Raw genomic sequence first — 21,993 nt, 5'->3', positions numbered from 1 at the left:
CTATTTGAGCTAAACTGCAAATTCATTAGGAATAAATGTAGCAATTAGAGATAACATCATGGCGTGGACCGAGATTTTTGTTGTTTTCACAGCAATCAAGTGACTATTGTTACATTGTCCGCTGCTCTGGTCTATCCTGCTCTATTCCCTACTTTCCACCAGAGGGAGATATTGGATCAAGCAGTTGCTGAAAAAAAACTTCGCACCATCTCAAAGAGCAAATGCAGTGATGCTTAATTCAGTGGAAATCTGGGTGCCTGTCGGGCTCCTACATACCTACAGGGCTTGGGGGATTTGGGTGCTTCAGCAGAGCTTTGAAAAAGGATCGTGGATCCTTTATGGATTTATGGAGAACACTTAAAAGTAGTACAAGAAAATGTGAAGGGAGCAGCATACAAGTGGTTGTTAATAAAAAACCCCAAGGAAAAAAAAATAGGTAAAGCTGCTGCTATAGCAGCATATCCCAGAGCTTTTCCCCCACCAAAAGGCTGGAGAGAAAACCATTGTCTTGGATAGCCAAGTGTCCTCAGCTCCTCATGTTGTGGGTTCTTGGGGTCCCCCAGCCCCTCAAGTAATGCCTGGGTTGGACATCCTGTGGAGCAGTCCCCACGGGGCTGCACCCTGGTCCATGTGTCCACTGGCTCCTGACCAGGCTCCTGGTGAGCCCAGACACCATTCTGGGTGCTCAGGTATTAGAAATTACTGCTTCAAGATCTGAAATAGACTGGTTTCTTTCTGGGAATTTCCCCCTCATGTCTAGTTTTCTCAATGCAGAAGTAAAAATTACTGGAGAAGGAAAAGCAGACATGAGTCAAAACCCAGGCTTACTAAGAAAGGGAGGTGCTGGTGAGAAAAGGAGGAGGGAAGAAATTTTCTGAAAGTGAACAATTTCATTCAAATGGTATTTCCAAAAGTAAAAGTAGTTTCAAGGGAATATTTTTCCTGTGTTTTGCTTTCATCCTTTGAGACTGTGTTACACCACTGTCAGCAGCCAGCACTAGGGGAGCACTGCCCCACATCACTTTGCTCCTATTAATGTCCACTAGCCACCGTAAGGCCAGTATATTTCTCAGACAGTAAGAGACATGTACCATGTGCATCACGTGCTGTGCTCTCACCATTGTCGCATCTTCCACTTTTAGATTCAGCTTCTCCAAAGTCCCAGTCAACCAGTGGATATCTAAGCCTGACATTAGCCTTTCCTTCAACTTGCCAGCCAAACAGAGGAGGGGAGGTTTGTTTTTTTTCTGTGTCATCAGACAATTAAGCAACTGAGCCAGCTGTTGGTGTTTCAGAAGCACCTGTGTGTGAGCCTTCAGTCAGCATTTTGGCTAAAACAAACTTCTGAAAAACAACCCTTCCCTCAGGGAACACAGTAGAGCCATGGAGGGAGCTTCTCTGTCACACAAATGAGTGGTTTAGATTGCTTAAAGGATCACCATCAAATATATTAGTGAAAACAAACTTTAATACAAATGTAAAAGTCAAGCAAAGCCTGATATATAATATATAATTTATATGTATTATCCATGCAGTATTAAAGGCTTATTATAATACTGTATGGATAAAACATATAAAGAATAACCAATTAGAATCAATTTAGAGTTATTTATATTGAGGCCAGGGATGTAAAAAGGGGTAAGGAAGGAAAGGTTAGAGAAGGCTCTCTGGTGGGTCATGAGATTCAGAGTGAGCTCCCTTGCTTGCTGGACTGCTTCTCAGAGAGGTGCCCACACATGGCTGGATCCTATCTCAGACTCACACAAGGTTAATTGTTTGTCTAAAGGGTCTAGAAGCACCTAAATGTTAGATTAATCAAGGATCAACTACAAACAGTAATAACTGTTAAGGATGCAAGATAATAACATGCATACTATATTTGCTAGAGGGTGCTCAGGTGAATACACACCCCCAGATATGTGTGTGTTCAAACATACAAAGGTTATACACACACAGGCACAGATATATAATGTATAAGTGCAAAGGTATATGTACTAAAACATTTCCCTTGAGAATCAGTGAAACACTCATATCTAACGCCCTTTTGGCATTTCTTAATGGGGTGAGGTGGGGTGTTGAGCCTCAAGTATTGGGATATCAGTCCAGGTTCTGTCGCCAGGTGACACTTCTCTGAATTTCACAAACTTGAGAGTTTGGGCACTCTGAGAGGCGTCCCACACAGAGAGAAATACTGATGCAGCCCACTGCAGTCCAGAAGAGTTCAAAGGGTCTGTCTTGGCTTTAGGGCCATGAGATGGTTGGCTTAAGCCATTGATACATTTTCATCCTGGCTGCAATCTGGGTATTACTGGAATTTATGAAATTCCAGTGAGGATGGTACTGTTCCACTTGAGCTACTTTTCAGATAAGGAACATTCCAGGGCTGTCAGAGGTGACTAATTATTCCTGCTGTCATCTCCCACCTTGATAAGGCAGCAGGAGTTCCTGGTACGGTCAGTACCATCCTCCACCTTCCCTTTCCAAGTTTCCAGTATGCTTCACCACCAATCTCTTGTGGAAAGGCCTGAGCAGGCCAGAGGAGGTGGGGGAGGAATGAACCACTCACACTTGCTTCCCTCCTTGCTAAACAAGAACATGGTTGGGCTTCAAGGAAATGAAGCCTCTCCTCTGCACAGACCTTGTAGCCTGGTGATTCAATTGATTTCTTGGTCGGTGGGGCAGCTGGTCTCCTTTGAGCATTTGAAAACTGGATTTAGGCTTCTCACATGCTTGCTGTGACTACAAGAAGAGCAATCCCACTTTAATGTGTGCTTCCAATAAAAAAAGCTCAAAGGGTATTTTTGAAATAAAGAAGAAGAGGCAGCTGAACTCCAGGGAAAGACTTCAAGAAACAACCCACTTCTCTACAGAGGTAAATCCCCTGAGAAGCACTGGCTACCTACTGCTTCTGAAAATCCCTCCATAATCCTGGGTGGGCACCTTTTTTCTGTGTGGTGAGTGTATCTGCACAGTGTCAGCACTCCAGGAATAATCACAGGACAAATTGACACAGAGATTTGCAGCAGGATAATTGCCTCAAACAGAAGGATAAATAGCTTTTTCTGGCATTTAATGGGCCTCTTAAGTGAACGGCAATAAACTCTGTGCGAACAGCTGTTTTCCCTCTTTTTCGTCCTTTTGCATCTCATCCATAATTATGCACTAAAATGTTCTTGTCTGGGTTGCTGAGAGCAATCTTGTTGCTGTTTCTCTTTGCAGTGTAAGGCTGAGCACTTCAGCACAAAGATTGAGTAAAAAACCCTGGATTCCTAAAGGCTCCTGCCACTATATATCAGCGATCATCTTTGCTTCACGTTAAGCCTGAGGGAGAAGTTAAGGGGAAAATTTGTCTCATCTAGTTGCTGCTCTGCATGTCCCAGTGTTGGGGTGTCCCCCTGCAGGTCTTGGTGTCCTGGGCTCCTGCTAGGAGGTTCCTTTGCCTGCCTGGCTTCTGGCACTGACCCAGCTACAGCTCAGGAGAAGCCATAGCTTCACTTTTTCCTTGCAGGGGAGGTAAGTGGCCTGTGAGACACTCCTCCCCACTCTGTGCTGGCTGGACCTTGGGGAGATAGCAGAGCAGCCTTTCCTCTGTAGCTGGTGGCTCTGCCTCCAGCCTTGCCGACAGGAGAGTAGGAGGCACAAAGCAAGCCCTGCAAAAAAGCCTTTATGCTTTCAGAAACATGTACTTTATCTGCTGATAGAGTACAGAGAAACGACCTTGTTCCTGAGGAAATTCAATACATTCTGGCAAAGGGAATTCCTCCTAACAAGGAGCCCATGAGCAAGCCAGGAGCTAGGGCACAGCCACAAGCATTATCCTTGCTGAGAGTTCCTCACTGGAAGCAATGCCAGCAGAGGTGCCTGCATTGTCAAAAACCCACTCTGTCCTTCCCAGTGCATCTTTGAAACCTCAGACTGGCCTTTGCTTCCCACATCCAGAGCTGAGGAAGGAGGCAGACATGCTGCAAGGAGGCACATGCTGGAAGGATGAGCCCTGTGGTAGCACCTAACCTACATACAAACTCTTGGCTGAGGAGGTTATTCCATTTGGATCAATAGCGGCGTCTCTGCATCATTGATGCTGCTCCACATGACATTGAGGGCAAACTGCTTGGAAAAGAGCCTGCGGGAAGAACACTGAGTTTTATCCTCACCGTCTGCTCCCAGACAGGCTGCTCAGCTGCAGGGGAGCTGTGGGATCTTTTCTGCTGAGGGCAGACCATTTCTCTCCTCCTTGTTAGGATTGTATCTAAGACTTCGAAATGCAACCAGATGGAGGAGAGGACTGGCTGACCACATGGTGATAGCTCAGAAAAACAACCTTTTTGTTACAGATAAAAACTGAATTTTAAAATGTCCTGAAAAATGAGATGCTTTCCAGACACGTGGATGATGCCTTTATTATAGGTGGATGCATATTATTAAACTGGCTTGCATACTGGTCCTGAACATTTTGGAAAGCCTCCTATCCTAGGAAAGCTTCTTTTCATCCATCAGGTCTCAAGGATGCTGCCAGCCACTCCCAGCTTTTATTGTTTCCTATCGGCTTTAATGATGCATAAATTGTATGGACACATGCTAGTGTATCAAACAACATTACAAGACAGACCATGGAAAAAGTGAATAGTAATTATGGGTCTTAATTTGTTTGTGAATCTTCTACCTGAAACATTTTGCTACTGTTCTTCTCCCTGTCAGCCACAGTGCTTTGGCTTGCACCTCATTCCCTCTTGGAGACCCCTTTTCCCTGAGTGCTTGCAGATGAAGGAAGGTTTCTCTCAGTGACATCTGCTCCATTGTTCCAGTTCTGTTGCCATCCCCTATCTAAATACTTTGGCATTTGTACTGTTCTATATAAGCCCATTAAAAACATCTAATAAAAAGGATTATATAATTTCTTAGAGCCATCATTACTACTCCAGCTGTGGTGTTTTGTCAAACTCTGACAATTATAGATTAATCCCTATGCCAAATTACACTTTTTAATGAAAGATATTCATCCTTGAGCTTAGAAGTGTAAAAATATAAGTCAAATTTATTGCATCCAAAAAAACCGCAGAGAGCTGAAGCCAGAATAACACTAAGATAATCTTTAAAACATACAGAAAATAGGATTTTTAATAGAAACACAGGGTGATTTCTAAGCAAAGCTGGATATCTGCCTAGGATTACAATATAGATACAGGGGAAATACAGATGATGAACTGATATCACAAAAATCTTTGTGCAACAGTATATGAACTGCATGTGAGTTATCACTACTTGTTTCCTGTAAACTGGAATATCTTTATTTTATAATGGCAATACATTTTCGATTTTTATACTAATATCTCTTCAATAAAATTTCCAGCTCTTATTTTAAAAAGCTGGCAGAATTTTGCTTGTTCAGAATGATTGGACAATTTAATAACAGGCAGGCTGTACAAGCACTGTTATTCCTATCCAGGACTGAAACCCAGCTTCTGGAGGCAACAGTTGTATTTTGTGGATACCCCAAGGCTTAGGGTTAAATAAATAAAGTTGAGGCCCAGGAGTAGCAGAGAGCTGCAGAGCATCTCCTCCCAAAGGGCCGTCTCATTCTTATTCTTCTTCTCCTTCCTGCAGCGAATGTGTGTGCACAGGTACACGTGTGGATGAGTGCAACCACACAAGGGTGTGACTCACAGGTAAACCTTGAGCTATAATCCCCGCTCCAGGCCAATAATTATCAACCATCTCTTCCATCAAATTTGGAGCACACGGCTAGGCTGTGCTGTTCGATTCCCTCTGTAGCTGGAGGGAAAGACAGCTTCTGCCTGTGCCTCGTGCTGTGCTGCTGAACAGCAAGATCAATCTTGTGTTAAGCTGCCTAAACGGCCCACAAGCTTGATGAGAGCTAATGGGAGACTGCATGAACATATATTTTTTAGTTGTTATCTTCAAACTCACCAGTGGCGAGCTGAGAAGGCGTTTTAATGATTCACACAGCTTTGCCTTGACAGCTGTTCAGACACGTATTTCTCAGCAGCGGTAAGTGGGTAATAGACCAATACAGCCAATTTACTTCGCTGTTGCTAGCATTTAAAAGATAAGACAAAGAGATTATTTCATAGTTTTCAGTGGGATTTAAGGCATGGGAAGGAGTAAGGGCTGTACCTACCTGGCAGAGCTGTGTGCAGGCTCCATAGAGGTCTGTCACTTGGTGCATAAAGAAATTCTTCCAGGATTTTTAGCTGCAATTTCAAGGAACGGAACTGAAACCAGGCTTGCACAACAGCCATCACTGAGAAGCCACCCAGGGAACCACAGTCTTTTAATTCCATGTTCCTCAGGGCTATGGCAGAGCTTTCGCACATAAATGCACAAGGCAATAAACTGGGCCAGGACCAAAGCTCTGAGTGCTACAGACTCAGGATCTGAGGCACACACATCTTCTGTGGGAAGGACACACCGTGCTTGTGGAAGTTTCTACACAGAACATCTCTGTTTTCAAGTGCACTGAACAACGTCACTGATTTTTGAAGCATTAGTCAGGAGTGTAGGAGGAAGGAGAGGGAAAAACCCTTCCTTTGCTCTGTCCTGTAGATTTTGGCAAGTGGCTCATATCAAGTCCAGAGCCCAGAGTCAAAAAGAGTGTTTTTATTCATTTACTCATTTTATAGGAGGAAGGTTTGACTTGTATTAACAGCTCTTGGAGAATCCTAGGGGCTCCTAGTGGCATTTTTCCTGCCTGGGGTTTAATTTTGCACAGGGATTTGGGCAGACATTTTAACTAACCAGAAGATAAACAAAAGCCCTGACAGTGGATGGAGGCAGAAGATGAATGGGGTAGGCAAGGTGTTTGCACTGGAAATGGCCATAAGAGAGAGAAACATTAAATAACTGCTGCAAAGGAGAGATTTCACTACCAACAATATTCCAGGCAAGAGGTAATTTGTAAGCAGCAAAGATAGCACTGAAGCAATGAAATTTCATTTGTGTTAAACTTTTTCTTTCTAGAGGTTTATCACTGTCCTCTTACTACAGAGAAATTTGTAAATGAGAGAGAAATTTTAACAGTTTAAAGACTTTGCCAGGAGAAACTGAGGGAGCTGTAGCTCTGTGGTACCTACATAAAAAGTAGATACTGCAAGACCAATGTCTGATTTTGGTTATCAGGGCACGAAGCTCCCTGTTCTCAGCAGAAATTGCACGCTCACACTCAGAGTCGCTGTTCCAGTTACTCCTTGCGTTTCATGGCAGCAGTTTGTGCTCAGCTGGATCCAGCTTGATGAATGTCCCTCTAACACCATCCATCTTGCTTTAGGAGAGCAAGCAGGGGAGGTTATTTGCTGCCTGACTCAGTGAGAGAGCATGTTTTGCGAAAGATATGAAACTTTGCAGAAACTGTATTTCCCAGCAATCACCTCAGAAAGGCCCATCCTCCAGCTGGACTGGAGTTTCATGCATTATGCTAAAATTCTAATTTGCTCTATTTCTCAACAGGCTTTGCTCACACACATATCTTTGCAGCCAATTCCTGGGGGAGGAATTGACTTATAATACACTTGTTAAATGAAGAAGTGAGACTGTTTAAGGGGCTTTCTTAATTCTCACTGATTCTCATGCTAACCCTGATAAGATTTCTCATTGTCCCTGAGATTTCATGAGATCTTTCTCTACCATTGTTCTTTTGTTCTCTATCTTTAGAAACCCTCTGTTGTGTTTTTAACAGGCAGACTCACATTCATAAGAAATTGCAGGGCAGGGGAGTGGGGAGGAAGTCACAAGAAATAAAACTGTTTGTTAAAACACAAAAGGAAAATGAAAACACTGAGTTAAATTAAATAAATTAAATAAACTATTCTTTATCAGGACCCCTCCTAGCATACCCACAAACTGCGGCTTATCAGCTTTCTAAGGAAGGGAATATTTTGTACAAGGTCAGCACTTACAGCTCACTGATGACAGGAAGAGTGGCTGGATTCAAGTATTTGAGCTTTTTGCTGAAATTACACAAAGAGAAGAACAACAAATGAAACTCAGATGCTAAAACTAAGAAAGACCTTGCAGTTTCTATTCTGCTCTGGTAGATGTCTTTTATCTGAGTATGCATTGTTAAAGCTTTTAGGAAAGCTTTGATTTCTCAAGGATTAAACTTCAAGAGAGAGTTTTAAAATATATTTCTGCATTTTATACTTCTGGAGTCAACCTGCCTTCAAGTCTTCCTCCATAACCATACACACACAAACTTATATTTTAATAGGACCTTCACATACCCTCATTTATTGACTCGGTGCTGATAGCTTAAAACAACATTTGTGCTAAGAATTTTGTGAAATAATACCCCTGCATTTAATGTTCCTGAGGTAGGTCTAAAATCTCTCTTCCCTGAACATTACTTTTGTCCTCCATGTGAATGCTGCCATTCCACAGAGGAGCAAAGTGATGCACAGGCACCCCTGTAGCAGCCCAAGTGACCATCTGCTGATGAACTCCAGGTGATGCTCACAAGTGGGGCCAGGTACATGTCTCTTAAGTTGATGTCAGTCATGATGGTGCAGTTGCACTCTCCCTTTGCCCTCAGGAATGCATTTCTTCCTCACACAAGCACCAGGACTTGTCCGATCCATTCGTGAGCCACCTAAGGGAAGTGGAAATAGGAAAAGTGTGTGGTTGTCAGAAGATCCACTTCCAGAGCCAGCTGGCTTCCCTGTGGCAAACATCTGAGCCTGAAAGCTGATCAAAAGATAGGATTATATCAACAAATGTGTCCAGGTCTATTAGGAAACTGCTCCAGATAGGGTGTATTTTGAGTTAGTTTTCATCTGTACCAGGCCCTGTTTTGACTTAGTTGATGACAGAGGAGCCACCCTCCTGCTATAGGAAAGGCAGGTAGGACTGACACACATTTCCAAGAGGAGCCTACATTTATGGTGTTTTAAAACAATCATGGAATTGCTTTAACCTAATTCAGAAGGACAATTTGCCTAAAAAATAGAGAACAGCAATGTTTAAATGGTGGGAATCACACACCTCACCTGCCAGTGCATCCGTGCTTGGAGCTGCACTGAAATCCCACTTCTCCAGACAGATCATTCCTCCCTCCCTTATCTTCCTAGGTGCAGCTCCTCCATCTTGCTGCCAGCAGGTCAGGTTGCTTGGCTGCTGGCACGCTCCACTTCTGCCAGCGCTCCTCTCTGACCTGCTCTCCAGCAGCAGCCAGCTCTGGCTCTGCTCCAGGCTGTGAGGAGACAGGAGAGGTCACAGAGGAGCAGTGCAGCCTGCTGCTGAAGAGAGGACACCAGAAGGAGCTTGGGGCAGCAAGCCTCTCCCTTGCCAGCAGACAAGGCAGGGGCACTGGAAGCACAGAACTGCTCACAGGAGACAAGAGTCACAGCCCCTCTTCCCTATTGTCAAAGAAAAAGGGAGTAGTCATGTATCCAAGTCCTGCATATCCCGTCTGGAAATATATTTATTACTCACTGAGCTGCAATTTGGTTGCCATTGCCTGGTCCCTGTTCCCGCAGAGTTTGCCTCCTGTCATTGACCCTGCTCCTCACCTGTGCTTCTGCTTCAGAAAACCCCACCAGCCACCCCTCCCTGCTCATGCCTTAGCCATGGATTAGTGTTGTGTCTAGGATCAAAGCCCTCCTGAGCACTTCACAGTTCTTCATAGCATGTCCCCATTGCACAACAAATGCAGGGCCACCTGTACACCCACTGACATAAGCAGGACCTGTCCCCTGCACTGCCCCTCAGCTCATGCAGATCCATTCCTTCACTCCTGAAACCAAGGATGTGTCATGAAAATCATCAGGATGGTGTGACTACCTGGGAGAGAGGCTAGGAGGCGAAGTATAAACATGAAAGAGTTACTCATAAGCACGAGGTGTTGCAACCAAATTAGGGCACCACAACTGATGTTTCACGCAGGCTTCTCACACCCTTCAAAAGTTTAGGACCAACATGATTTAACAGGTCACAGAATCACAGGTCACTAGCTGCCACACCACTGGATGCTAATCATAGTAAAACTTTCCAAAGCACATCTATTTTTGCAGCATTCTTGCTGCTTGTCTATCGATCCAGATGTCCCTGGAGTCGAACTCACTAGAGTTAGTTATCTGTACTGCCAGAGATACTGGGGGGAGAAGGGGGGTTTCACAGACATGTCAGAGGAGCTAGGATTTTGGTGTTATCTTGGCTGTCCAAAATCCTTTATCCTTCACAGGCAGCTCAAACCTTACAAGAAGGAAAGTCTTTATTTCCAGGTCCGGGTTGTCCTTTTGTTTGACTTCAACATAAACAGTCCCTAAGACTCCAGTAAAATTTCACCACCTCGTGACATCACAGTTGTTATTTTCAAACTTACCTGAACTAATCTAAACTAAACTAAACTAAACTAAATCTGAACTAATAGGTACCTTAAGAAGTCAGCACACTTCCATTCCATAGAGACGAGCTGATACAATAGTTAGGGCAGAGGGCTGTGTCCTCTCTCAGGCCGGCTGACACGCACCTGTGGCTACACAGCGGCGCGGCCCCACGTTCGCAGCGGGCGCCGTCCCGGCCGAGGCGCGGAGCATCCCTCGGGCCGCCGGCGGGCGAGCACCGCTGCGTCCCGCAGCCCCCGCCGGGCCGGGACAGGGGCATCCCGGCCCCTCCCCGGCCGGCCCCGCTCGGGGCGGGGACTCCCGGCTTTCGGCGGCGGGGGCCGCGGGGCCCGGCCCGCCGGCGGCATGAGCCCTGCGGCGGGGCGGGGGGGCGGCAGCGCCGGGCAGGGCAGCCCCCGACGCCATGCCCAAGGAGCGGCCGCTCTGGCGGGGCGCCGCTTTCCGCCTCTGCCTGCTCTCCGCCGCGCTCTTCCTCTGCCTGCAGCTGGGCATGAGGCGATCCTGGTGTCCGGAGGAGAAGCCCCGGGAGCCGGCGGCGGCGCGGGCGCCCGCCCCGTCCCGCGGCGCGGAGCAGCGGCCGGGCGCGGTGGCGGCTGCGGGCGGTGGCCGTCGGAGGGTCACCTACGTGCGGAGCGGCCGGCGGGGCAGCGCCGCACCCGCCTGCTGCGCCCCGCAGCCCCCGGGCAGCCGCCGCAGGAAGGTAGGGCGGGCTCGGGGAGCGGCCGCCGGGTCGCGACAGGAGACCCCGGCTCCCTGCGAGGGAATGAGGGCGAGCGGGCACCCGGGGCGGAGATGGGGCTGGTACCTGAGAAAAGGCGGCCGGGAGGGCGGTGGTGAAGCGAGACGGTGTGGTGGGATGTCGACTTCTTGGGAAGTGGGCAAGCGACTTTTTGAGCAGCGCTGCTCAGCTGCAGGGAAGGGCGAGTGTGCTGGAGGGGGACTGGACAAGGAGAGAGCTCGGTCTGAGAAGGTGACAGTGACCCCGAGTCAGGGTGGGCTGGCAGGCTGACGCATCCCCAACAGGATCAAACTTGGGCAAAGACCATGGCCCTTGGCGTTCTTGGCGCCCGAGTGCCATTTCATTCGCAGAAAGGCATCAAGAAATGGTTCTAGGACCTTGTCTGCTTGAGAGTTGGTGAGTTAGTGAACGAGCTGGTAAATGAACCTGTGACAAGGTTCGACCCTGCAATGAGTGTAAAGCCTTTTGGGGGAGTGAGGACCGTCACTAGGATCTGGAGATCAGCAAGAGTGAGGAGTGCCCGTGCTACCTCCACCCCCATTCAGCCGCGCGTGTGGCCAGTAGAGGGATGTTGCTTTCTTCAATGATCTCCGTGTCGTCCCTGGTTTTGGCAAATTCCACGCTCTCAGGAACTGCTTAGAGATATAGACAATGATTTTGTGGAGTTTCGGGAGGAGAAGAGCCAGCTTTGAGGGGGGTGAAAGAGTAGTTTGTTATGTACTCTGGGCTCCTGCTGTCAGGGTGCAGTAGTTCTGGTCCATGCAGAGATGTGCAGGTTCTTAAAGAAGCTGGAATGATCTTGAGGAGGAGCACACGGGATTTTGCTAGAGATGAGACCACTTTTGTGGTCAAAATAAAAAACTATTTCTGAACTTTGCCCCAACAAGAATAAACCAGTTTTCTGTGAAATGACTAAAGCTTGTCCTTACTGCCTTGATGAAAAGACTACGTGCTAACATCCAAACCACTACCTGACTATTGATCTCTCACAGGTCATGCATGTGGTGTCAACTGCAAATCTGCTTTCTTTTCTTTGCCTGTTCCACCCCAGTAATTATTCTTTTATTTCATGAGGGGATGGACAGCGATCTCATATATAGATTGACTTCTAGGTTTGGCTCATCTTCTGTGGGAAACTGTGATGTAAAAAACAAACTGCTACTTTCTGCTTCTGGTTTCCTGAAAGGTTTAGAAGAAATTAGATAATCCTTCACCATGCTTCCTTAACCACTGGCAGTGATGAGGACAACATTGCCACATATTTGTTCAGAATAATAACTATGTGGTGTTCTTTTGTGCTGTGGTATTGATACCACTTTGAGGTACCTAGGTCTTGCAGTGTCAGTTTTTGTGACTTTTGTTGTTGATGCTCTGTTACTTGATGTTATCCTAAAGCAGAGCTTTTTAGTGATTCTAATCGGTGGAAGAATTTCAGCATTAATGGAGGGAAAAGCCTGTGATTCTGTGGATTCAGAGAGTTTCTTGAAAATATCCTAAGAATGGCATCAAAAAACAAGGGGTAAAATTAAGACACATCCTAATTTAGTTAATGATTTTTGAGGAAATCCTAGTGGGTAAGTAGAGGAGAGGCTGCTCGTTTTACCTGAGAACTGGCAGAACCTTGCAGTGTTGGAGAGCTCGAGGCTCTGGAAAGCCCAAGTGTGTTTTGGTGCACCTCCAGGTGAAGTGTGTGAAAGAAACATCACTGCTGTGGTTTGTGGTATTGGGCATGTTGCTGCTGAGGTCTCATTTGAATCCCTCTAGTTTAGTCAAAGGAAAAATATTAGTATATATAATAGAGGGTGGAGTTGTTGCCAGGTTAGGTTTGAGACCATCAAGTGTCTTCTGTGTTCAGCTATTTGTCTTGAACATGTTGCTTCAGGCTAAGAAAAATCTACTTAAAGATAGGGTTTGGGGATAGCAGAACTGTACTTTGGAATAGAATTGTTAAATAAAAATATAGGGAAAAAGCAATGGTAAAATGAAGCAGAAGTGGTCTGTGCTCTGAAACTTTTTCGTGAGAAGAATCACAACAGCTAAAAAATTTAGTGGGTGATTTGTAATTTTTTTTTTTAATCAGGAAACATGGTATTTCACATCAGACTGTTGTATGACAAGATGGGGGCATTTACCAAAAAAGGCTGCTTAAATTGATAGTCCATAGTTTCTACCAGCAGCTCTGGAGAAAGGCCTCAGAGTGCCACTGCTGCCAGTGTGCTGTAAATGCTGCCTGGAGGGGAGGGACGGGCTCCTTGCACAGATCTGTGCTACATCGGGTTGGCATTGCTTTTTGCTGTGGCTTTTATGTGTTTTCAGCGTCTTCTGTCTGTCCATAAATTATTATCAGTCCATTCTTAAAGCCTGCAGAGACTTTCAGGTACAGGAGTTTTTTCTCTCCTGCTGTTTATGGGGATGATGTTGGACTATATTGGGATGTGTGAGCCAGCAGGATGGCAGCAAGGAAAAATCAGCAAGGCCAGACTTTGCTCTGTTTTCCTAGTGCCTCTAGGTTATAGCTCTGCTCACACTTACATCACTGAATTAATGCAGAAGACTGATGAACAGAGTGTTTCCATAGATGAAGCTGAATATCCTACTTTGTGGCTGTATAAAAAAAATAAATTGCAGAAGCACACAAGGAAATTATTTGGTGCCTGCTTTGAATCACTTTGAAGTTTCCTGAGCAGGGCTGTGTTATTTATTTTCCAAGCACAACTGCAGTCATCAACCAACACCAACACCACCAAAAGAGGAAAAAAAAAAAGACAGAGGATGGGAAAGATGGACTCTTGTCCATAAATGGTCCCTAAGTCTGCAGGAAACTGTCTGAGCTTTTCCTGACCGCTGGTGAGGCTCTGGCAGTGGAGACCATGGCTGTGCAGCAGGGGGAGGGTTGACCACCAAGGTTCCAAGCTCTGTTTGTGCCTCAAGATGCATACATAAAAATGTTAACTGAAAGGGGCAGGGAATAAAGTAATTTAGCCATGTGACATCTCTGGGAGCTGCTGGAGCTGCCTGTTGCGGTGCTTAAGGGAGTTGTGCTGCTCCCAGCTGTTCTGCTCCCAGTTGAGCCTACCAGAGAGCAGATGCTGCTGCTCTTGCTGACAAATAACAAGCAAGATTTGGCATTGACAGCATATGATGGTCATCTGAAGAATCGCAAGTTTTGTTGTGCTGCAAGCGTAAAGCAAATGGAAGTTCATAGTCCCATTTGTATTTGGTGTAAGTTCACAATCCCACTTCAAACTGCATTGTTGCTAATAAGATTATGCTTTTAAACGGAGATTCTAAGATCTGGTTGTGTTAAGCACTGAGCTGGTAACATATGCAGCAGGTAGAAATTCCAGCTACCTGGAAACACACAGGTTCTGCCCAGTGTAGCTGCTCCTGCAATAGTGACTTAGCAGGGTGCATACCCACAGAGCACTGTGGAAGACATGAGGTGTGTTTTAAAAGGTAATTCCAGGGTGCCATAGCAAAAGAAAAAAAATATTGCATTTGGAATTTGAAGTAACAGCAAATGCCTGTCACAATAATTGCAATCACAAGATTATGTTGGCTCTTGTGCACTGAACTTGGGAGGAGCCCTCTTGAAGAGTCTGGTTGAGAAAAGCTGGAATTCCTTGCCTTCTGGGCAGATTTATTTCCATGGAGGTGAGGAGCGTGGTATGCTGCCAAACTTAAACTGATGTTATTTTGGATGCTCTTTCATGTCATATCTAGGAATATAAAAGTATTTACCTTCAGTGATTAAAAGCAAAGAATAAGATTTTGCTGCTGGGCCCATGTATACTTTGCCTGGGATTATAATGTAATTTGAAACATGATGTATTATTGCCTAAAACCAAAAACTCTTTTGAGATTATATTTTTTTAGGTGTTCCTTTCACTTGTATACATTTGTCTTTTGGGTCATTATAAATGCAGACTAATTATCTTTTGCTGTTTCTTGTTGGATTGAAGGTTGTGGTTTTCTTTAAATAGGAACTATTTCTAAGAGGTTACTGCTCCTCTGCAGTGATGACTGATAACAGTCTCATCTTTAATTGTCTGCAAATTATTTTGGAGTGATATCTTTGAAATTATGTGGAATGACACATGTTTGGCACTTAGTAATACAGCAGGCTCATAAAAACCTCATTTGATTTAGTGTTACACTATTGCTAAGATTTTACTTAAATTTTCATTTGGGTTTTAACTTTAGAATGACAGTGCCATTTACATTGGTGTCAGTGATGTGTAGGGCTTATGCCAAGAGTCCTTTTTAGTTCTTCTAGAAATTTGGTTTAAAAAATCTAGTGGATGTTTTCATTACCTAATTGCATGCATAGTGTTTTCAAGCTGGCTTCACACCTTTAAAAGTACAGTAAGTTTTGGGTACTGCTTTTATAGGAAATTACTCTGACTCTTCATGAGGAAGAGCCAAAATTCTTGGAGAAAACTTGGTTATTCTGAAGGTAAATTGTTCCGTCTGTCTTTCTGAAGTTAAATTTATCCATCTGTCTTTCCACATCTCATGGTGTAATAGCTTGTCTGTTTTGGATTGGGTTTTAACTTTTATAAGTGTATTAATTCTGTGTGCCTGGAGCAACAATTTAACATTGCAGCAGAGTTTGACAGGGCAGGGCTTTGGGAGCTGTGCAGGGAGTCCCACCAGGCTGCGTCTGCAGGACTGGATTTGCCCTGGCTGAGCCAAACCAGGAGCCACAGGGGTTCAAGTGGCCTCTTGCATCTCCAAAGATTATTCCAGCCTCTCCACCTGTGTCCAAGAGTGATGAGCTTCACAGTGCAGTGCTGTTCCCTAAGTGCTGTGCTGAGGAGTGAATAGCATTCTGCCTTTGATGGATGGGATGGCACTTGGGATGCTGCTGCAGAGGAGTGCAGAGCTGAAGAGCTGGATATTGGTTATTCCTTGGAGTGTGCTACTTCTGGGCACCTTCTTTAATAACAGGGTTTCATACAGAGGAAAAAGGTGTTAAGAGGTGCAGGAAGGCAAGCCTGCAGGGAAAGCCTGAAGTACTGGTACTTGTTTTGAATAGGGAAAAGTAGGTTTTGAGGGAATGTGCCAAGACTCTTCAAACTAAAAGAAATAATTTTTTTGAAGGACATAATGACCGATTGTTCCCTAGGTCCACTGGAAGTAGGACAAGAAGTAACTGGCTTAATTTTCAGGCAAGATATTAGGAAAATCTTTTAACTGTGCAGCTGGTAAGGAATGGAAAGGCTCCTTAGAAAAATATGAACTGTGGGTATCCACACAGGGAAGGTCTAGGAATGTTTTCCTTTGTGCTTCAGGGCAACCTCCTGATGTCCCTCTGGCTACATTTACCTGCTCTGCAATTAGAGAAGCAATCTGGCAGATACAATGTGATTAACCAAACTGGAATTTAGCCTGAACAATGATCTAACATCAGTGGAATAAAAAGAGGTAATGGGGTCTTTTAAGACTATAATATGCAATTTTTGCCCTGGCTTAATACCTCCCTGCAGAGACCAGACCCCACCATAATTTTCTGTGTGAAGATTTAGTGGACCCCTGAGGAAGGGACACTAGTTGACAACTTTTTTCCCTCCAGCACTTGGAAGTCTCTTAGCAAATATAAACCAACCCAAAGTTACTTATCTGGTAAGATAAGCACAAGATAGGAGCTTGTGGCTTCAATCTGTTAGTACCTGGGGAACAGCCTTTGTCTGTTTTTGCTCAAATATTCAGGCTAATAGCACAGACTGAGCAAGGTTATTGTCTTTGGAAGAAAAGAATAAACTTTTATTGAAAGCAGTTTTCATCAGCTGATAACCAAATCTGGGGAACATCATCCAGCTCTGCCCGTAAACAAGGGCAGCTGAGGTACCAGAAAGTACCCAAACACAGGAATCCTTCTCCAAGTAGTCAAGTAATGGCAATACTGGGCTTTTATTGTATTTTAACTGCAGATGAAATGTGTTTATAGTATACCATAAAGAGGAAATGGTAATTATATGTTTTTTCTGACAATGATGTCACTTGAAATCTTGTGAGGCAAATGATTACTAAGAATAACCTCGATTCTTACACACTTTTTATTACCTGAAATAGTTCTTTCTTCATGAATTTTTGAGAAGCTGATGGGGAATATTATTCTTTAGAAAGTCATTACAGTGTTATGAGGCTTTATATCCAATAGCATAGATTTCTTTCAAAGTCTTTCAAATGCCAGTTTAAGGTTTTCTTTTGGCATATAAAGACAAGGGAAGTTTTTCTAGGTTGCTGTGGCACAGAAGAAAGTAAATCTAGGTGTTTAAGCCTTCTGTTCTAAGGGGCCCAAGGATGGAGGTGGTAATTTATTCTGCAGATGCCTTGCTCTGTGGGGCCATTACAGTTGTGCCATCATTTCCTTGAACCCAGAGACATAGTTCACATTGTACAAAATGTGAATCCTTTGTAACTGCTGCAGCAGATCAGAAAAAAAAAACCTGTTCCTGTTTGCTGTGTTCATCTCAAACTGTTCCATGGGACTGCTCTGAGGGCCAAGTGACCTGAACTGCCCAGAAGCAGTGGCATGGTTAGTACAAAAATGATCTTTTGTCACATTTCAAGTTTTGAAATAAGAAGTGAGGACAGTTTTGAGGACACACAGCTTTCCTTGCTCTCAAGGTGGCCAATCTTCCTACATTCTTTTCTAAAATTTCCTTCTGTGGAGAGAGAGGAGTCCAGAAAGAGAGATTTGAACAGGTAAAAATTCTGCTGGATAGCCCTAGGGATTTTACTTTACATCTCCAACCTTTATCTACCTTCTTACGAGACAAGTGTTTAAGTTCATTGCTAGTAAGGTTTTCATGCCAGTCCGTTCAGTCAGTTCACATCAGTGTTTACTCAGCCAGCCAGGTTGGTAACACAGATGTGTCTGCTCAGGGCTGCAGGGTAGGTGCCAGCATGCCCGATTTCTCTCTCATGCCACTTGCACTGAGCTGTGGCCACAGTTCAGACCAAGGTGCAGCTGGGGGATCTTTGGTGTGAGCAAAACTCCAGCAGCCCCTGGCAAGGGGTGCAGCACTGAAATCCTGTGGTGAAGAACAAAACCTCTCCCATCTGCCTTGCAGACTCGTGCAGATGGCGTGATGAGTTCATAATCACTTCCTACAAAACAGATGTAGAGTTTGGAGATTCAGGTAGCATTAGGGAGGGACCTCCAGCCTTTGCTCAAGAAGTCTGGTTTGGTTGTGGTAGCTCAGGCTGTCCTGCAGCCTGCAAGTGATGGCTGCCATTCGTGGCACAGATTAGATAAAAGATTTGACATGTAAGTGAAAGAGTTTGTGTGAACCACCACTAATCTTTGATGGCATCCGCAGCACAGCCCACTCTTATCTCTTGTTCTAATATTAACTTAGAGCTGAGTTTGTCTTGGATGGCTGCTCGGTGCTCCAGAGCTGTGTGCAGTGGATGTGAGTCATTTAATCAACTGGAGTGTTTTTGTAGCTAGAAGATATGCACCAAGACACTTTCGTGCATGATTAAATGTTGTCCAGAGCCCTTCCATGTTTGTAGGTCTGAGATCAAATGACCTGCAGTTCAGTGGAACAATTAAAAGAGGGAAAAAGAGGTGTGATTCAATTTTTCTTTCAGTTGTGGTAAATAGCATATGTATCATGCAATCTCTATGCATACATTCACCCTAATGCTGGGGGTTTTTTTTCAGTTTTTTTGCCTACAAAAGTGACAGGGTGATGTGCTGCCCTGTTTTGAGTTAGCCAGTCCCTCAGGGTAATAGAAACCATGTGCACCAATGGACTGATGCCTAGGGTAACAGATGAAAGCCATGATTTTGAACTTGCTCTGGTGGCAACAACTGGGTCAATTTCAGCAGGAGACGGTAGAAATATTCCCAGGTGTTTATGCTAAGTGAAAGGGCTTGGATTTTCAATGACATGTTGTTTCCCCATCAGATCTTCTCTTCCATCTTCAGCAGTGCTGCTTTTGAATGTGCCATCCAGCTCAGGTGCCCCCAGGAAAGGCTCTGGCTGCAAATGAACTGCACTGTCAGAGAATGGGTGGATGGGGTCCTTGCTGACCCCCTGAAAAGCACAAGTTCTGAGTGTGGTTCTGGGGGAACACCTTGGTGATTATTTTGCTCTTTTACTGATTTTTTTGCAGCCTTTAAAAGTTAGTGTTGTAATTTATATCCACCCTGACACATGTATAAATAAAATAAAAAATCCTTTCCTTGTGTCTTTGTGTAATGACAAATGTAGTAGTTCCAGCAGCTGTTAGAAAATAGAAATCTTGCTTCTCACCAAAGTCTTCTCCATTCTCTTTGCAGAAAATGGCTTTGCAGAGTTCTTCAAGAGTCAGAAAAGAATTGTTGTTGTTGGGAACTTAGCTGCTAGAGAATGGAAAATTACAAAACCGTGGCTAATTCCAAGTCCTGCACCTGTGTAGATAGCGTGTCCTCGAGGCCTAGCTGTAGTATAATAACAAACAGTGAAAGAGACATGAGAAAAGAGAGATGTAACCCCTAAGGAATGAGGAAGAGTTAATGGTATAGTTTAACCAATAGATTGCTTGGCTTACAGAATATTCATAAGCTTATTATTTGCTGTATAAGTGTTTGATACTTTCTTCAATAAACTGGACCTGAAGGACCTGAGGGACCGGGACCAGACCGGACCTGAGGGCCTGTGATGAACCAACTGGTGTCCTGGTCCCCTTCCTTCGACATGTTGTGATTTTGTAAATCCCAAATCTGGGGCACTTGTGAGAAACATCATTCCTGCTGCACCTCTCCCCATCGTGCAATGGGGGTTTCTCTTGTCTCTGGCAGTGTAGGACCAGGAGGACTATGCAGCGGGCCATTGGCTTTTGGAGTCTCTTGGGTCAGTCAAGTCAAGCCAGCTGCTTCAGATTTTGTATAGAGAATCTCTGGGTTTACGTGCTTGTGGAAGAAAGAGCTGACCAACAGCTCGTTTAGCAAGTGACCCACTGAAGTTTACTTTGGGTTCCACTTTCTGATAGGTTTCAGATGCAGCTCCAGGTGCAGTGCTGTGAGTTCTTCTGGAAGAGAGAGGTTTCTGAGTTCTTTCCAGGACTGACCTTGTGGCTTCTGCAAATTGAAGGAATTGAAACCTTTGCCCTTCTTGGCCTGTGGAATATAAATCTATGGCCTTGAGAGTTTAACACGGAAACATGTACAAGACCCTGATAGGCAACTTGTTTGTCTTAGGGATATTGCTAAAAATCCATTCTTGCTATTAGTTTTGATGAGGTAGGGTCACTTTTTGAGTGTGCGTGTGTGTCTGTGGCACCTTGTTCTGCTGGCCAAAATTACTGCAGAGAAGCAAATATCAGTGATGTGCCAGGGGCTGGACCTCATTGGGAAAGGTGTGCATTTGAAAATTATGTTAGAACCAGCAGACATTAACAACACAGAGTTGCTGTTGCTGTTTTGGCGTCCCCTTCTTGGCCTCATCCATCCCCAGCCCTCTTCCTCATTCTTCTCCTAGCAGCTAGCTAAGTCAAATAATCAACTGGGAGCTTCAAAGTCAGTGCCCTTTTTTAGTATCCTCTTTCATATTTTACAAAGAGACACTGTTTGAAATGTTAGGGGGACCAGATGGCAATGTCTATTGATATGGCATGCAATGTTAGAAGATATCTGCCACTTAGAAGCCTCAAAATTATAGGGATCCATTCCAAATCCTTCCTGCTCCCTGCAGAGTGGACAGCACTAGTGGAGGAGTGAGATTTATCCGATAGGTAAACACCACAGGGTAAGCTGTCCAAAAATCCCCAAAATTTTTAATACTGGTGCCGTCTCTTTGGGCGTTCCTTATGGTTGTTCTGCAGTACTGAAACTTTCAAAGAAATGAACTTTGTTTCATCTTGAATAGGGCAAAGCAGCAACATTGTGTTCCTTTTCCGTCCCTCTTTTGAGAAAATTAAAGGAGAAGCAATTATGTGTCAATTGGTTGCTGCTGAGCTGATGTGTTTTTACTTCATTAAACGTCTTGATTAATGGTTTGATCTTGCAATTATTATTCACTATGAAATCCATGGGAATTGTGGTGCATCATGAGTTCAGGGTCAAACCATGTAGTTTTTCAGTACTTCATCTGTGTAATGCTCAGAATTAGTGATAAAACATTGGAAAATATCCTTGATTAAAGAGGATGGTACATATTTGCCCAAGCCCATCCTCCATGGGATTGTGATGAATTTGTGTGCTTTGAAATGAGCTTGATTTTCTTCTCTATAGACCAGAAAATAAATGTATCATTTTGTACTTAAAATCCTAACAACTTGTAAGCCAGCTGTTGTTTCCTTTCTAGACAGAGGGAACTACTTGCCCAACACAGTTTTATTTTATTTGGAAGACTTTTACATAGCTCTAGACCAAGGGCACTAATCCATATTAAAAAAAAAAAAGAAGGGAATATGTTTAAAGCTAGAATACATTTCATTCTGTGGAACTCCATTACCTAATGCTTTTATGAAATAAGGAGTTAAAGAAGAAAAAAGTGGAGTTTGGGTTTTTGAATCTTCCCTGGCTATCCAGTAAAACCCAGTTCAACCAAGTGAACTGATGGTGGGTTGAAGGAACAGTACCCTCAGCACCTGTTGTAAATACTGTCTATCTTGCCTTAGGGTAAATACTGTAAATACTATCTGTCTTGCCTTAGGGTTTTACACTCTGAAATCCAAATACCTGTAGAAGTTACTCAGCCTTTTGGTTTACCCATGGATAAGAGTTGGTATTTACTTCTTTTATGAAATTATAGACATATAGTGACAAATGGTGCCCTCTCCTGCTCCCTGGGCACAGAGGGTTGTCCTGGTCCTTACCCAGGAGAGGAAGGGGTTTTCTAAAACTTCATATCTCCCTTTAGTCTAGAAGGTGTGGTGGACCATTTCTGTTTAGATATTTGC

At 44.3% G+C, this 21,993-nt stretch overlaps 1 protein-coding gene across 1 annotated transcript in view; it reads left to right on the top strand.

The window, feature by feature from the left end:
* The first annotated feature begins 10,696 nt into the window (after nt 1–10,696).
* METTL24 (methyltransferase like 24) overlaps nt 10,697–21,993 on the top strand; it is a 45,412-nt gene continuing 34,115 nt past the window's right edge. The window contains exon 1 of the mRNA XM_064707875.1: nt 10,697–11,055. Within this exon, the coding sequence (XP_064563945.1) occupies nt 10,759–11,055 (297 nt within the window). The 5' untranslated portion in view covers nt 10,697–10,758. The remainder of the gene's footprint in view (nt 11,056–21,993) is intronic.

This window comes from Zonotrichia leucophrys, chromosome 3 (genome assembly GCF_028769735.1).
Source record: "Zonotrichia leucophrys gambelii isolate GWCS_2022_RI chromosome 3, RI_Zleu_2.0, whole genome shotgun sequence".
NCBI lineage: Eukaryota > Metazoa > Chordata > Aves > Passeriformes > Passerellidae > Zonotrichia > Zonotrichia leucophrys.
This window is presented reverse-complemented; position numbering and strand designations above follow the sequence as displayed.